General features: G+C 28.8%; 3 protein-coding genes across 4 annotated transcripts in view; 1 reads left to right on the top strand and 2 right to left on the bottom strand.

Moving 5' to 3' along the window:
• LOC130902478 (protein kibra) overlaps positions 1 to 9,024 on the bottom strand; it is a 44,851-nt gene extending 35,827 nt beyond the window's left edge. The window contains exon 1 of the mRNA XM_057814655.1: positions 8,954 to 9,024. Within this exon, the coding sequence (XP_057670638.1) occupies positions 8,954 to 9,009 (56 nt within the window). The 5' untranslated portion in view covers positions 9,010 to 9,024. The remainder of the gene's footprint in view (positions 1 to 8,953) is intronic.
• On the top strand, positions 1,265 to 8,690 carry LOC130902480 (nose resistant to fluoxetine protein 6-like). The gene is made up of 13 exons (XM_057814660.1): positions 1,265 to 1,801; positions 2,133 to 2,320; positions 2,575 to 2,807; positions 3,158 to 3,234; positions 3,289 to 3,494; positions 3,556 to 3,728; positions 4,585 to 4,753; positions 4,814 to 4,998; positions 5,627 to 5,747; positions 6,249 to 6,435; positions 6,869 to 7,011; positions 8,340 to 8,448; positions 8,506 to 8,690. The coding sequence occupies exons 1-13, from the start codon at positions 1,576 to 1,578 to the stop codon at positions 8,625 to 8,627; spliced, it is 2,139 nt and encodes a 712-aa protein (XP_057670643.1). The 5' UTR covers positions 1,265 to 1,575; the 3' UTR covers positions 8,628 to 8,690.
• Positions 9,025 to 9,792: 768 nt separating the features above from the next.
• On the bottom strand, positions 9,793 to 17,370 carry LOC130901015 (nose resistant to fluoxetine protein 6-like). Of its 2 annotated transcripts, XM_057812061.1 has the most exons (14): positions 17,291 to 17,370; positions 16,885 to 17,034; positions 15,125 to 15,312; positions 14,536 to 14,681; positions 14,366 to 14,442; positions 14,038 to 14,234; positions 13,799 to 13,968; positions 12,654 to 12,822; positions 12,186 to 12,382; positions 11,795 to 11,909; positions 10,691 to 10,877; positions 10,460 to 10,599; positions 10,130 to 10,262; positions 9,793 to 9,970 (listed from the first exon to the last, which is right to left on the bottom strand). In XM_057812061.1, the coding sequence occupies exons 3-14, from the start codon at positions 15,158 to 15,160 to the stop codon at positions 9,930 to 9,932; spliced, it is 1,608 nt and encodes a 535-aa protein (XP_057668044.1). In that variant the 5' UTR covers positions 15,161 to 15,312; positions 16,885 to 17,034; positions 17,291 to 17,370; the 3' UTR covers positions 9,793 to 9,929. The 2 variants fall into 2 exon arrangements, with proteins under 2 accessions (XP_057668044.1, XP_057668043.1); XM_057812060.1 differs by lacking the exon at positions 17,291 to 17,370 and having other exon boundaries at positions 16,885 to 17,151.
• Between the last annotated feature and the right edge of the window lie 71 nt (positions 17,371 to 17,441).

The following is a 17,441-nucleotide window of genomic DNA, read 5'->3' as shown; positions in this document are numbered from 1 at the left end:
AACTATTTATTCCCCTTTAACGAGTATTTACTATTAATTCTGTTGAGCAGCTTCATTATTGAGATTTGCGGTTTTTGTGTTTTAGGGCATATCAGCATAAAAATAAATTTGGAATTTCCATCGAAAATTGAACGCGAAGTTCGGAAATTGTGATTTCGTTCAAGGTTAGGATCGCAATCAGCTGATGAGTGACCTTTCTATTTTTATTGAACAATAAGGTTAGGGTAAGTTTGAGCCTTCTAAACCTCATTGTTTATTAAGAGAGTGTGCTAGCTTCACACGGTACTATAAGTACAATTATTTTTACAAAAAAAAAAATGAAGAAAAATCATCCAAAAAGCAACCACTCTAATCCAAAATGGAGTTAAGAGAATTTTAAAGAGGAAAAAATTACGAAAATAGTTAACTTATATACTTTTCTTATTAGATTGAGTTTACTTATATACTTTCAGTTTTGTTAATTCTCTTTCTAATCAACTAATTTAATACTCACATGAAATAGTACACTTAAATTCAAAAAAACACAATTTAGAACAGTTAAAAGCACTTAATTCTTATCATCCTCACATTTCACAAACCAAATATATCACAAAAAGTTTAAAATTAACCAATAAAAACCACTTATATTCATTTTTCTACAGAAAATTTTTCAAAACAATGTAAACAAACCATTTAGACACTTCCGAACATATTACAGGCAACTAGCAGTACAGTTTTGAAATGCTTTGTATAAAAATATGATATAGGCAACTTATATTACAAATTGTAATTTAAAAATATCAATTTTTGGATTAATAAACAATAAATTGGATCAAAATCACTTGGGATAGCTACAAAAGTAATTAATAAATACTAGATTGTGAAAATTTGAAAGATGCACGTCAATTTTATGTGCTTCTAACCGAATTACCGCCATCTTGACATACAACCAATTGGACATACCCAAGAAACAAACGGGAAATTCAAATATTATGAATGACTTGTAATTGAAAATGATCACTAACTATGAATAAAGAAGTAAATCCAGAATCACCAATTCACTAAAATATTTTATTGATGACTTTAATCTATCAACGTGAACCGTCTATAAAATAGACGGCACCTATTTTGAATATTAAACATACGTAGTATAGGCAACTAACATTACAGATTCAGCAAAGTACAGGCAATCAACGTTAAAAATACAAGGTCATGAACCTATTGAATTGAGTAAACGTAGTATTCTATTGAAAGCTACTTTGATACAATCACAACATAGGTTGTCATTAGTCGCAGGCTTGATACAAATACGAGGTAATTGAAATAATTCATAAGCAATACCTTTATAAATATCTAATGTAACATAAACAATATATATGTTACTGTATATTATCACCTACTTTTGAGTTCGTTAAAAAGCAAACAGAAAAGTTTTTGCAATTATCGTATTCTAATTTTGAAAAAAAAAACAGCGATAATTAGTAGACATATATATTCCATTAAAAGTAACATTCGAGCGATAAGTTCCATATTTAAGTGGTCCCTCATAAACAAAATTTAATTACTATTAGCAAACAATACGTTGAGTAGTTTAAAATGTTGGCTTTACGTTTAATGTTATTCCTAATATTTCAAAGCACGGTTTTATCCTCCCTACAATATAAAGCGGAAGATATACAGGCTGTATCAAAAGTTGTGTTCGATATTGTGAAATATAGGACTGACAAGATTTTAGAGGCCGCCGGAGTCAAAAATCAATGTGCAAAAGATTTGAAGAAGCTATTAAAAGACGCCATATTTTTGAAAAGATGGGCACTAGAAAGTAAGAATAAAAATCCTTCTAAATCATTTTATTTTCGAATATTAAGTCGTATTATGATGCAATAAAGCACTTGTGGATAGTTGCGAGACCTATTAGTTAGGCAATATACAATACTACCACGTATTGCTTTTTGTATACTTCGTTGGATTTACTTTGTATTTTTGAAGTGAAGTTAGCTACGAATTGGAGCAATTATATTGAAAGGACATTCTGAAAACATGATTTGTGTTTATCGCGTTGTTAAAACTTTGGCGCTGTTGCCACGTCAACTCCTCACAAATAAAAAATTTGAATCTTAATTTTAGAAACTTTCATTTGTATTTTCTTCTAGTGTTAGATGCTTCATCAAAAATACCTAGCGGTTTGTTAGCCGGTAATATTTATATGACAGGAAATTATGATCAATGTTTAAATATAAATCATTACTTGAATGAAACCAATATATACGGACAATACTGTACAGTATTTGTTACTCCAGATAGCGATAAGAACGATTTGGATTTTTTTAGTGTAGGAAACGTAAGTAGACGTATCAAATCTTCTTTTTTATATATAAAATCTGACGATTAACTTATTTGACATTTACATATTAACAAACGTCATCAAGCTTCAATGTGTGCAACCCAAATTACAATATAAGGTTTTAATGTATGGAAAATGAAAGTGAAATACACAGGGTATTTGATTTTTTCTGGCGGTACACGTAGACGACTGTTAAGTTTGGAAATTTTGACCAATAATAATTAAGTAATTTATCTGCGATTGCTTTTTAGTTAAAAGGTTACTTGGGATTAAACACAAGCAAACATACGACAGAATTACTCAAACTAATGAAAGTTAATTATGGTTTATGTATCCCGCATACTTGCTCCATAGAAAACTTACAAAATATTTGGGATTACATCGAAAATACTTTTCGTTTGCCTGTACACATGCATTTTACCGATATGATGTGCAGAAGTAGACTAAAAAGCGATTCTTCTTTCGAAATTGACAAATATATCAAGTAAGTTTATTAGAACAGTGAATTGAATTATTTAATTTACTTAATAATACATAAAGATCAACCCTCGTATAATTACACCTCGCTATTTACTGAATACAATAAAATACAATAGTACTACTTCACGTTAGTCTTTTTTTGTCGTGAATGTAGACAGGTACAGTATAGGCAACTAACATTACTAATATGAATAACTCAAATTTTTCTCTTGATATAAAAAGCAATTTAAGTATATTTATATTTTGTTTAAATTCATTTATTTTTTCTTAAATAAAGTCGATTATAATCGCAAATTTATATAGCTTACATTCTTAAATGACTAACAACCAACATTGTGCTTTGTTTATTTCTAGAGCTTTCTTCTTCTTTTACATAATATTACTGTTGATAAGTACGTTGTATGATGTGGTTATTCATCAACATATGAAAAGTAAGTTAACGTTTCAAAATTCAAACAATTTTAAATACATATTTAAATTTTAAGCTAACAAAAACAACTTATGGATATCATTTTCATTATATAGCAATTTTAAAAGACTAATATCAGTTCAAGATGCGTCTGTTGAGGTTAAATATTTAGAATGCATAAGTGGTATTAAAGTTTTGAGCATGGTTTGGATAATATGTGGACATAAAATTATGTTTAGCGTATTTTCTGGAGTTACAAATCTTTTGGATATCTATATGATGGTAGTATTGATGTTTAATTATTTGAAACCCAGTGGTTTTTCATAAAAAAAATGTATTTTAGTGGAGAAGCTCAATTTCACCAAGTTTTGTAGCCAGTGGTGTATACGCGGTGGATACGTTTTTATTTTTAAGTGGATTACTACTTTCGTATGGTATATTAAATTATTATAGTTCACCATATGGGAAGAAAAGAGCCGTGCCGTATCTGGTTATTTACGCTTATAGATTTTTAAGGTAAATTATATTGAAATATAAATTTTCTCGTCGTCGTTATCGCCTCACTTTTTTAACATGCATTTCGATGCTTCGATGTTTTTAAGCATACCCCTTATTTCAATATTTCGATGCTGCAGCCATACGAGAGATAACTCGTAAACGTCTTGGTACCACCCTAGAACATCTACATAGCATATCCTTTATAATTTAATAAATAGCTTTGCCCCCTATTTTTGTACATCTTTTTCAACTTTTTCTGTTAGTGTCATTTTAGTCATTTTCCAATTTTTTTATCAATATTTTTACTATAAAGATTTTTTTACGAGGGTTGCAACTTAAGTTTTGAGATATGGTAACACTGATATGAATATGTCAAATCTGTGTAATAACAATCGACAATGGATATTTCAAGAAGAGCCAAATCCAACAAGAGCTGTTCCCGTACGAAGTACTTTGAAGTAAATGGTCGCCTGTTACCCAGAATTACTGGACATGTCGCCACCATTCCATTTGTTTGCCAGAGGAGTTCGAAAAAATTGGGGAAACCAATCACAGACATGAGTCATTATCCACTGCAAAAATGTGAGCTATAATCTATCAGTTCAAACAAAAACTTTTCTGAACAGTCAAAACTACGAGGTCAGCATTTTTCTACACCTGAAGAAGCAGTTGACACGTAAAATTAAATGTTTTGGTGGTACCTCAATCTGAATGGAAAAGATCTTAATGGAGAATTTTTTGAAAAACAACAAAAAACATATATCCAATTATAAATATTTTTTGTTATTTATCCACCTCAAAACTTTAGTAGCAGCCCTCGTATTTAGGCTGTTTATTATAAAAACAAAGATTTTTAATTCAATTTCAATTATAGGTTGTGTCCAGCCCTTCTTGCCATTATATTATTTCATATAACTATTTTTAAAAATTTAGCAGAAGGACCGATGTGGCCTTTAATGGCTACTAGACTGGCTTACACTTGTTACAAAACCTGGTTCGTAACATTATCCTTCGCAAGTAATTTCTTACAGTTTAACCAACAAGTGAGAGATTTTTTTGTCAATTACTAATCTTTCAATTGAAATAAATGAATTTTTTTTCAGTGTATGCAACATTCTTGGTATTTAGCCGTTGATACGCAACTGTTTCTCATGTCTCCAATTTTGTTAAACATTTTAATCAAGAAACCAATAAAAACTTGTTTATTGTGTATTGTAATTTGTATAGTGACAGCAATTTATACTTTTTTAATAACAATTTATAATCAATATGGAGCAACAATGTTCGAGTAAGTTTTTTTCTATAATAAATGCTTTCATTGACCATGATAAAGAAATAAATATACCATAAAAACAGTATTTTAGAATTTGTAGGGCATCAAAGTTACATTTTTTATAAACACCCTCTATAAATTATATTATGTGTATGATATTGTCATTTTTAGTACTACCTCTCTTTGGGTGGATAATCGTACCCAAATATCCAATTTTTCACGTTTTTCGTCATACAAAACGTTAAACTAAACTTTAAAACGTATATTTTGTCAGCTTTTCTTTGTTTTCCTTCATGGACGGTTGACAAATGACATATGTGATAGATGGGATCATAAATAGAAGTGCAAATCTGTTAGATGATTGAAATGATCATAAATATAAATTCATAGAGCTCTGTAATATATCTATGGATTGTATCATAGGTAGATAGAATCTCAGAACATGGAGTTAATAGCATGGACATTCGCATAGAACATTTGAATTATTGAAGTTGATACATAATTAAGAATATGATAATATGATGTCATTTCTGTGATATATGCTTTTTTGATACTTTCCTATCATTTCCATATATTATTATTAGTATTTTTGGCATTCATTTCGATTTATTATTTGTTATGAAAAAAATATGATTTGTTTTAGGAGTGATTTATCTTATCAGTATAATATTTATCAAGCTACGTCAGTAAGATTGCCGGCTTGGTTAATTGGATTCATTTTTGGTTACTTGATATACAAATATAATGACGTCAATATATCTCCGGTTCGTACAGGCTTATTTTTACTCCATAAACTATTTTTGCAGATAATGTTTTGTTGAAAAAATAACTCTTGATGTCATTGACTAGACTCTTCCTTAATTTATTTTTGAACACACGAAGAAAGTTTGTAGAACGTGAAGTTTGTCTTAGTCATGACACGGAACGTTTTTCATTATATTTGTCATTTTTATACGATTCGTTCGAATCGTGTAGAGGTATTAGACCATAGAATTACTTGTACCAGTACGTTTTACGACTTCAAAAGAATAGAAAAGCGTTTTCAATGATTATATCACAAGTAAATGGTTTTCGATTCTTTACAATCGATTATTTCGAGATCGATTATTCCTTTTTATTTGAAAATCTTCAATATCCACTGGTTAACGTTAGTCATAATAGATGTTTGGATTTTATTGTGGTACGGGTAACTGTATGGTCCAAGTTATAGGTCCACACTTCTTCTTTTTTATAAACTCTATCGTTATATAATGTATGTGTTATAGATAGCCACATTTTTTGCTTGGTTGGTCATATTTACAACAATGATAGGTTTAATATTGGTACACCTTGTTTTTATTAGAGCTAATGAATATATTGGGCTGAATGCGGCACTGTATAATTCGTTAGCTAAACAACTCTGGGCTCTCGCTATGGGATCGACAATATTTCTTTGTACAATAAACAGAAATGGTAAGAAAAAAAAATTTACGAATACAAATTTTTACGATAGAGATGAAAATTTTATTTTACGTGTTCGATTTGTAAATTAAAATTATTTTTTATGTCATAAATATTACGATAAATACGAGTAGTTCACAGTTAATGAAACATGAACGATGTTAACATTGCGGCAGCATAACCCAGACTGACGCGTCCACCTCGATAATGGCGGAATGTGTAGTGGGAGAAATGCGCAGTTGCCTACAATTTATTCCCTTTTCCTGTCGTTTTCACCAAATGATCGGAAGTTAAAAATAAAAACGTACTGTATAATTAGGGAAATTAAACGAGAACAAAATATTTATATTCAATAATTATGAATACTTTGTTCAAATGATAACCCAATATTGTTCTTTCTAATACTAAACGCCGCCATCTTTCTTTTTGTTTATCTATTTTGTAGGTTTGATGAATAGATTTCTGTCGTGGTCGATTTTTAGAATTCTTGTTAAAATTACTTATAGCGCATATTTAACCCACGTGTCGATAATAATCTATTTTATTGGATCTAAACAGCATTCAACTTACTTCAGCATCATCAATAACGTAAGTATATCATACATCAATTTCAGACGAGCGTTTGTGCTCGACTGACGCTGTAAAACACTTGTCGTTACATTGTTGCCACGCGTGAAAAGAAAAACATTACACGGGACCTGTGACAACCATGGCATGATCGCTCGTATAAAAATTATTGACATAATTTATTCATCAGAAGTGTCTGTTAAGTAATCAGAATTTGATTAACTATTCCCATAGGTTTTATTCGTGTAAAATTCCACGTCTTATTCTTCTTTTTTTATATAATTCGGAAAACAGCCATCCCCACTTAATTTTGTGAAATTTGACTCTTATTTTTGATATTTAATGCTTACTTTATTCACTAGTTATTGTAAGAAAATTTAAATAGTACTCAAATGTTTGTATTTGACAATAATTTTTGAGACTTGACAATGATTTTTCACGTTAAATACAGATTTGGACATTTGCCACTTAAATTTTCTAGTTTCAGCATTTGACTATAAATTTTGACATTTGACACCGATTTTTTACTGACTTTATAAAGATTTGTCTTTTTTTGACATTTGCCATCATTAATGTTTTCATTTGACAATAATTTTTGACATTTGACACAGATTTTTCATGTTAAATACTCACTTTATAAAGATTTTTGTTATTTTTTAACATTTGTCACTAATATTTTCTAATTTCATAATTAACTTTTTTTATTCGACAATAATTCTTGACATTTGACAATAATTCTTGACATTTGACAATAATTCTTGACATTTGACAATAATTCTTGACATTTGACACAGATTTTTCATGTTAAATACTGACTTTATAACGATTTTTTTTATTTTTGACATTTATCACTAATATTTTCTAATTTTATCATTAATTTTTTTCATTTTACAATAAATCTTTACATTTGACACCGAATTTTCACGTTAAAATTGAATTGGTGACGATTTTTTTGTTTTTTGACATTTGACACTTATATTTTCTAGTTTCATTAAAAACTGAATTTCTAACGATTTGAACTCATTTTTGACATTGGACACTAATATCTTCTAATTTTCACATTCGACATATTTACTAATATTTACTAATTTTTGTATTTTACAATAATTTTGACACGGATATTATACACTTGATTCTGATTTTTATCAATTGACACACATTTTTGACGTGTATTTTACATGACAGTTTGACATTTGACACCAACGAATTGTTGCTTCTCTTAGGTTACTACCTCTCTACTATTAGTTCCATACCGGTTCCGAGTAAATGCTAAACGTTGCCAAATTTAAATAAAATACGACGAAATCACTTTATCCCATTAGTGTTTCTATATTTATTATATTTTATAGATTCATGGATTTATTGGTGATATAGTATTAACTATTGTAGTTTCTACCATTTGGTGTTTAGCATTTGAATCACCATTCGTAGCAATTGCTAGATATTTATATAAAAAAGGTAAAATATATATAGTTAAGTAACTGTTTCTATAAATTTTCATAAAAATCTTTTTAGAAATGGTAAAAGAAACATTCTATAACGGGGTGATTGAAAAAAAGAAGAAGAATAAAAACAAGAATATAACGTGTGTAAATACATGTAAGAATATACAAGGAAATTATAAAAAAATCGAATGAAGCATATCCTATTTATGAAAGCACAGTTATTTCCCTTTTTTAAATAAAGGCTTACAAATTAAATCTTAAAATATAATTACTTAACCTCAAAATTTTTTTTTGCGTAAAAAATCTTGTATCTAATCCATACACACATTTATATAATATAGGTCTACTTACTGATGAAATAAAATACCTTCAGGCCTAACCTTTCAATGATTAATCACTTTTTACCTGGCACAAATCGTTCACACCAAAAAAACAGAAAATGACAACTACAGTATTCACTAACTGACACTTATAAACTAAAACTGCGCCATGAATTCATGACAGACACTGTAACTCACGCAAAGATCAAAATGAAGGAGCCTCGGTGTTTTTCAAATTTTGGATACGAACTCATCTATGCTTATTCTCCCCTCCATATCTCTAATCTAATCACTGATCCTAACATAACATGCTGTTACGTGGCATTACAATCAACTAAGTAAAATTTCCCCAACTAAGGCGATAATCCGAAGAAATCACGAAGATTCACGAATATTCATTAACGTAATTTTGACATTACGTTTTATTTTTTACTACATATGTTATTCGTAATAATTATGTCCTTAGTTTGTCATTATTTATTCCTTTGATAAGTTTTTTTTTTGATTTTATGTATTGAAAAAAACTATTCGAAAGTATATACATTTTATAGATGTACAACAATAGATATAAAAAATTCTGACTATCTATGTTTAAGCAAAAGCAAAACATTGGTTGATCAGCGATGCCAACTATTTTTAATTGCAAAAAACTAGGTACTATTTTTGAAATGATTCAATTTTTTGAAAAAGTGAAAATAGAACTTATATTAAACATCCACTTCGATTCCTTTATAAAATGATATCTAACATAGACCAATGAATGATGATTCATGAAATATAAACAAAACAATAAGTCTTAATTTTCAAATTTAAAAGCACCCTACGTTCCAGTATAAAATAACTATTGGTGTTGCCTATAATTTCAATTTTTAATATATTATTAATAAAAATCTTTACATTTAATCAATCTCCTTATTATTATCAAAGTCTGGCAACGCAGTTAAAATTTAACTTTTCCTAAATACCTATAGTCACGATTTATAATGGCTGCTATAAATTACTTCTGTATATTTTTTGTTATTAATAAAACACTAATATTGCTTCATGAAAAATATATTTCTAATACTTTTTATAAAGGAAATATAGAAAACGATCGTATTTGACTTATACCATATATTTTTAATTGACAGCCTAAGTCGTTTCTTTGTATGAATCCAAATATTGATTTTATTTATCAAGCAACTGATGTTTTTTGGATAGTTTTGACTGAAGTTCCTAAAATTATTTGAATTTTGTCCACTATATTAATTTTTTCATGAACATATAACAATTTATTAAAACAATGTTTTTCGATGATCGAATATAGGCAACCCAACTTACAGTTACTTGTAAGACTGGTGGCCTAATAGTTTCATACATACTATTCATACTCACTTGAGTTTTGTTTTTTTGGATAACCTCTTCCGAAAATTAGTTTTTCTATTGTGATCATTGGAGATTCGAATGCTAATACCCAGATAAAAGATATGATTATACTAATTGTGAATAATGCGCACCAATTAAAAAACTAAAAGTATTATATACGAAATAGTAAATAAATGAAGTTTTTAGACAAATACCGTTGCACGTCATACAACATTCGCGATTTTGCCGTGTTGCCAAATCGTGAAAATAATCGAATAATTTAGGAAGTTTTATAAACGTGAAAATATTGATAACGTACAACTGGATTTGTATTTCAAATACTTTATTATAAAAACTTACACATATCCAGTCACTGAAATAAAGTTTAGTTTTATCGGATAATACTGAGTGAATAATTGGAAGGGCATGTACAATATACATGCAGTACGATAATTTACTAGTTTGTAGAATTGGTCTAGTTAGAATCCACGAAATTATACCTTGAACAAATATTTTTTCGTTTTATATTCAACTTTGATAAAAAAAACGTCGATTGATTCTTTATATAACGATTTTTTAGTTATTTCTCACCTCCATATCCGTAATAACAGGCATATACGATCCAACTCAATCCTATACACCATATCGGTCTATAAAAACTATAGAATAAGGATTGTATCGTATGGGAATATTTTCCAGTGTAAATAAATTCTTCATATAGGATAGTACAGCCCCCCATTAGGGGTAAAACGATCAACCATGCCATTATGTTAACCATCTGCAATAATTTGTAATGCATTTGAAACCTCCTATAATTTCATTCCATCGTTCAAAATGATTCGCATTGATTCAACATGGAGAATTAAATTCTTATTCAAGGTCAAGGTTTATTTTTCCCTTACAATCTGATTCTAGTGACTAATGATTCAAGTTTCAATGTTATTGTTGAAAAAATATTTTTCCCTTTGGAGCCGCCCCTGGTTTCAATAATTTGTTGCATTTTGCTGTTCACTGTCTGGTTCTATTTTACAGCGTTGCCTATTTGATCAGTTAATGTATCTGCATATTATTTCAAAATACTCTTTTAAATATATTGGTTGCTATATTACTGAAATTATCAAACAAAAAATAAAGCAGAATCATCTGAGGAAATGAATAACTACAGAATTTGTAATTAAAAGTGAAATTTTCAAATAAAAAATATTCTAAAAGACTATTATTTGTTATGGTCAGTTTAAAAAAATGGTTATAATAAATATACGAGTCTGATAGCTACAACACTTATTTTTGAATAAAATGTTATTCAATGTTTTTTCTACTGCTCTTCTTCATGAGATTTGATCGAATATTATAACCTCGTAATGCTACTAATAATCCCTGATGTATTAGTAATAAAGAAATTATTTACATTTGACAGCTTTAATACGTCGAATACCAAGCTATAGAAATCTATAGTCGTTCATAATGTCACCAACAGATGGCCGAAACTAAACCTAAAGAAGCGTTGTTTAAAATCCCATGGGCGTACCTAAGTGAAGTGAAACTTTTTATTGTATTTTTTTTAAATAAAATTAAGTTTTTGAAAATATACATGGTTTTATCTATTTGAGTGATTTATTGTATTATTTTTTATATAAGATTATTTTTTTATGTTCATAAGTATACTTATAAAATATTTTCAGCAAATTCAAATACCTGCGTTTTTGGAAATTTGTTGAAAAGAAATGGTTTATTCTTAGTTTCTCTCAAAAAAATCCCCATCATGATCCCCACTGTGTAGTCTATCGCTCTGGAATGCGTGTCGAAGAGACTAGAAATGAAAAAAATTTTTACCACGAACGTGGCATTTTGTACAAAAATAGAGGCTATTCTACAGGACATCCTGTAAATTAGACGAATAAGACAAATGTTTATAATGGCTGTCATTTTCTTAATAATTTAATTATATGAAGCAATTGCTATAAAAAAATCACTTCGGTGAATTATTGATTCCACGCCACTGGTCTATTAAAATTTGACAGTGTTGCAAGTTTTCCAAGCTTGTTTTCTTATTATTTGTTCAATATTAATAGTAATGATATCTTACTTGTCATAATTATTCCATATAAGTTTCGTTATCAAAGGTAAAAAAATGAAAAATACATTAATCGATAAACAAATCATCATGACCAAATGGAAATTTTTTGGATCCTTAGTTAATAACACCGATAACGATATTAGAAACATGGTACTAAAAACAAACAATTGCATATCAGCTGATAAGTACCAGGTGTGAATCAGACACTGTAAAAAAAATGTAATCGATAAATCCCAAGAAAACACAAAATAGAATTAACGGAAACATGTTATATGAACACTCTGAGGATGAGGAGAGGGCGTATAACAGTAGGGAAGGGTGGAGCACAAATGATTTATTTGTAAAATGTCAATTTTATATACTTTCAATTTAAAACACTAGATGGATCTGACAATATAAATCGAGTTGGGAAAAATAGTAGGTACTGTATTGGTAATTCTGATTGTTGACGTATGGAATGTCAGTAAATTTACTTACAATATCGTCATGATTCACGTAGTTTTGGGTGTAGGTAAAAAACGATAAATAATGTTTTTGACAGGTATCAGTGATAACCTTAATACCTTCAAGCCAAACAGGACCGTCGCCCATAAATTTAAAAATTGTTATCGAAAAGAAAAATAATACGGCGACAGCTGGAGTCAATCTAAAAACAAAAAACAATCACCTGCTTTTTTACTCAATAAACAAGCACTTTTCTTAATAATTAAAGAACTATACAATTTTTTATAATAAAAGCGTCATTTGTTGCTTAAATGAAATAGCAGTACGCCACTGTAGTTATAACATCAATGCATCAATCTACGCCTTACGTCTCAATCAAGAATGGCAGTAATAAGCAGCGATGCCAGGTCTATTTATTTTCCAGTGAACTTTTGTTATTAGAACAATATTTGAGATATTTAATATAATCTGTTAAGTATGTTATCCCAAAAATACAAGGAAATTAAGATAATTCCTAGAAGGATTTTAACCGATAAAGCCTCATTCACCCCCCAACCCCCTTCGAAGTTTTAACAATTTTACGAAATATCTACGAAAATATTGATTATAGTGAAAAAAGTTTCAAACAAAAAATAAAGCTCATAAAAAGCTATAGAAAAAAAGATAATTTGCATTTTTTACGTAAGCCTATCCTTTTAGCTGTTCGAGTCAAAATATATCGGCTTCTGTCGATACATTTTGGGTCATAACAGCCAAAATAATAGGTTTACGTAAAAAATGTATAAAGCCTTTTTTGTAGAACTTTCTATAAACTTTATTTATTATTTGAACCTTTTTTTCATAAAATCAACATTTTCGGAGATATTTAATATATTTGTATGACGTCATGAATTGAAAATCCTTTTAGGGATTATCTTGTCTAATAAAAGACAAGATATGGACGAGATGTGAATGCGTTTACTAATTTTCATTAATTAAATAACATTTTGCCAACTACTTAACTGGTTTACTATTTGACAGTCTACTGAACTTATATTATGAGAACTGGCAACATTGTTGCGGAATGTGCACAAGCGAGCGCCATGATACCTGCGTTCGTGTTTAAGATCGCAATTAATGGGGGCAACGCGCGTAACATGTAAAAAATATTTAATTTTTTTTGTTATATATATGCTCACCTTATATATCTATAAATAATCAATGTTGGAAACGATTTTATTTGTAAAAATAACGGTTTCGATTTTTGTTTCATATAAATGAAAGCTACTAAAAATCCACTCATATAAAAAAACGTGTCTACTGCCAACTGTGAGCCGGTTATATAAAAAATTTTTATATCCTCAATTTTCTGAAAAATTAATGATTATTATCAAGTTTTTAACCAGAAGTAGACAGTAGAAAGAAGCGGGATACTCACGCGAGAGATGACGTCATCATTAATAACGGGATATTTGTTCCAGGCGTTCATTGCATGGCCTGCTAAAATCCAAGCCATGCTGATAGTTTTAATTCCGTTAAACACCTGAATTTGTTCGGTGTGATTTTTTGATGTTTGTATAATTTTTCTGATATTAGAATAAACGGAAAATGCCAAATATATTGGTTGAGCGCATTCTACGAAAATGTTCACTCAAAATTAACGGAAATTGTAAAAAAGAGACTCGAAATTTTACTACCATAAAAAAAAAGAAGTTTCCGGTCACCCCCATGCATTTTTCGAGCACAGTATGAATGTGTATACTTACTTTTATTTCGTCTTTTAATATTCACATCGTACCAAGTGGAAATTACCATCATTGTTAAAATTACAACAAGAAATATACTAAAATTAGAAAAAAAAATGAGTTTTATATCGAAATTTACGAGAAAAGTATCACAATATGTTTTGTTTTCAATTATCTATGGATTGACTTACATCATGGCGATATCTCCAGTAGTAACTATATTTAAATCATCTTTAGTATGACAAGGTGTATTTTGAAATAAAGAAACTTTCAATATCGCGTTGTAATCTTCAGGAGTACAAGCATTTGGCATACAAACAGATAATTTATAAAAATTCTAGAAAAAAAAAACAATTTTTTCAATTACAAACCCTTTTTTAAAAATTTCACAACCACCCGTAGTTGGGTGGTTAATGCGCTGTCTGGTAACCAAAACGATCAGAGTTCAAAACCGTGTTTCGACAACGTAGAAAATGAAAACCTATACGTTAACAACGTTTGACATTTTATTCGACTTATATAATAATATTTTCAACAATATTTGACAATATAAAAGAAAACTAACAACAAATAAATAATTGAATCACTACTAAAACAATTACTAGATTGTCTAGAGAGTAACGTAAACTAAGATAAATAAAATTAAAAAAAGAAGAAGTGAAATCGTTCAGTTTACACCGAACATAGAATTAATGGTGTTATTTTATGACCTCGGTTTATTAATATAAGCACGTCCATGGGTGGATATTGAGGGTTTTATTCAATTACATCAATACTTACGTTACTGTCTGAAGGATCAAATTTCGTTAAATTCATTGGTATTAATAGACTAAGCAGACAATATTTTCCTTTTATATGCCCTCCTGAATATCCATGATTGATATTCAAACATTCGTCGTAATTTCCCCAATCAAAATTTGAAGATACAGACAAGCCGGTCCATGGGAATTTTGATGTCGCATCGAAAACTAAAAAAATTTTGTTTTTTTTTCGTCTCAACTGATATAAATTATTTAGATCCATTTTTTTTAATAAAACACCCTATATATTAATATGTATTTCCATAGAGCTACTCGATGTAGGAAGCTCACAACAAAAGTTTTTCAAAATATGAACAATTTTACTACGAAATAATACTAACACCCCGTATGCTTCTAAATATTGTTAAACTGTAAATATTATTAAGAATACTTTAGATGAAAATTTCCCTTGACAGATTCTAATTCGATACTTTAATTCCATAGATAAACAAAACAACGTAGAAAAAAAATTGTCTTTGGGAGAAAAATAGCCGTGCTTCATCCTCATAATTATATACTTTAGGTACGATGATATTAAAATTCATATTTAGAGAAACATTTTTTTTATAATAAAAACGCCAATTGATGATTTATTATGGAATAAAACTTTAACAGCAAACCGCCAAAACAATTAAAACGTCAATCATAGCACTAAGTACAACACGACTCAAGCAAATGTTTAACGCACTGAGACGTTGCCAGATCTTTTTATTTTTAAGTAAATATATTGATTTGGTATGTTTGCTGTGTACTTATTTTAATGTTATATATATGTTTTAATATTTAATTTGTTTATTACACGTTACTTTAATAATAAGAAAAATAATGAGTACTTATTACTCAGTTATATGCATGAATTACGTATACCACAATATGTTAGTCTTTCTTGGAAAATTATTGATATATTTTTTTTCGTTCAATATTTGGTACGTTATCTGTTTTTTGTTACAAATTTGAAAAAAATGCAATTTATTCACTAATTGTGGCGTATTATATAATCACAAATTTCTACACATTGTTTAACTGGTGAAATAAAAGTATGTGAGCTGGCAACAGTGTTGTGAGTTTCGTTTATGTTCCAAAAGGTCCAAAAAGTCAGAAACATAAATTCGAGATACTATAAATTTTTTATAAAAAAACTTTATTTCAAAACTACCTATTTACTATGAATCAGAGTGGATTAGCCACTTGATTCTTTTGTGATTGATTACTCAATTATAATTTTTAAGTATCAGAAAGTCACCTTCTGTTATTAAAAATTTTAAGGATTCATCCATTGTATCTCTTATCAGTTTTTGTTATCAAATTAGAGAAAAGTGGATACTGCCTTGACTTACTAAATAGTTTCAGATAAATCTATGCAGTATAAATACAAATAAGAGTTGTTTTAGGCTTCGGGATTTCAATAAACGAAAGTTTTTTTTAATTAATATAATTTATTATAGAATACCCGATACCTGATACGAGGTTTAATAAAAACGTATGTTGTACCACTTGTCGTTCTAATTTTCTGTTCTACGACGTAACCTATATGTGAATTTAAGTCCAAAAGGCATCATCATATTGATATTTAAAAAATTTCAAGTCAACTTAAGTTCATAACCTTAATATTACAACTTTTTTTACCATCACACAATTTGCTATATAATAAATTCAGCTAATGGATTTACCGGTATAAAAAATCTCGATAAACTTTTTTTATTTAATTATATCTTTAATGAGAATATTCTGAATACTTACATTTCCACAAGTTATCCTTACTATTGGTCACTAATTCCAACAATTGATCAGAACAAAGAGTATTAACACCAGTGCTGTTTAGATTTTTAAGCACATAATTCTCCCACGACTCATAGTCTTGTAACAATTTTAAATTTAATTGGGACCTCACTAAATTGAAAAAAAATAATAATACAACGAAACACCTCATATTTCACGTGCAATAGTAATAAATTTGTAACGAAGAGTAAGTTCTTTTCCACAATCGACTGGTTATCTATAATTCTCAAGTGGATATAACAACAGATGATCAAAAACAAAAAACATCATTCTACGTTTTCCGTTGGGATACACGAGATTTTTAAATATTTTAGTATTGTATAGGCTCTATCTAGAGATAAATTGGAAATAATATAATTTTTAGTACCTGTAGATAGTTATGAATACAAAATAATTGATATTATAACACTAATTAATTATTAAAACACATCAGATAATGAGAAACTGTTAATCGTGTGTCTAACAACAACGCGACCGGTTATACATCAGCTTTGATCGAATGTCACTTTTTTACCGCG

The sequence above is a fragment of the Diorhabda carinulata genome, chromosome X (genome assembly GCF_026250575.1).
Source record: "Diorhabda carinulata isolate Delta chromosome X, icDioCari1.1, whole genome shotgun sequence".
Lineage (NCBI taxonomy): Eukaryota > Metazoa > Arthropoda > Insecta > Coleoptera > Chrysomelidae > Diorhabda > Diorhabda carinulata.
Note: the sequence above shows the minus strand (reverse complement) of the source record. Positions and strands in the feature narration are given on the sequence as shown.

What these genes read in the sequence shown, in the direction of transcription:
- LOC130901015 (XM_057812060.1), bottom strand. Translation starts at nt 17,074, where the DNA reads ATGAGGTGTTTCGTTGTATTATTATTTTTTTTCAATTTAGTGAGGTCC. An exon ending in TATTAAAAGACGAAATAAAA is followed by an intron (nt 14,235 to 14,365) that starts GTAAGTATACAC and finishes ACATTTTCGTAG; the next exon opens with AATGCGCTCAACCAATATAT. An exon ending in ATATGGAATAATTATGACAA is followed by an intron (nt 11,910 to 12,185) that starts GTAAGATATCAT and finishes TTTCATTTCTAG; the next exon opens with TCTCTTCGACACGCATTCCA.
- LOC130902480 (XM_057814660.1), top strand. Translation starts at nt 1,576, where the DNA reads ATGTTGGCTTTACGTTTAATGTTATTCCTAATATTTCAAAGCACGGTT. An exon ending in TACGCTTATAGATTTTTAAG is followed by an intron (nt 3,729 to 4,584) that starts GTAAATTATATT and finishes TTTCAATTATAG; the next exon opens with GTTGTGTCCAGCCCTTCTTG. An exon ending in ACTTCAGCATCATCAATAAC is followed by an intron (nt 7,012 to 8,339) that starts GTAAGTATATCA and finishes TATATTTTATAG; the next exon opens with ATTCATGGATTTATTGGTGA.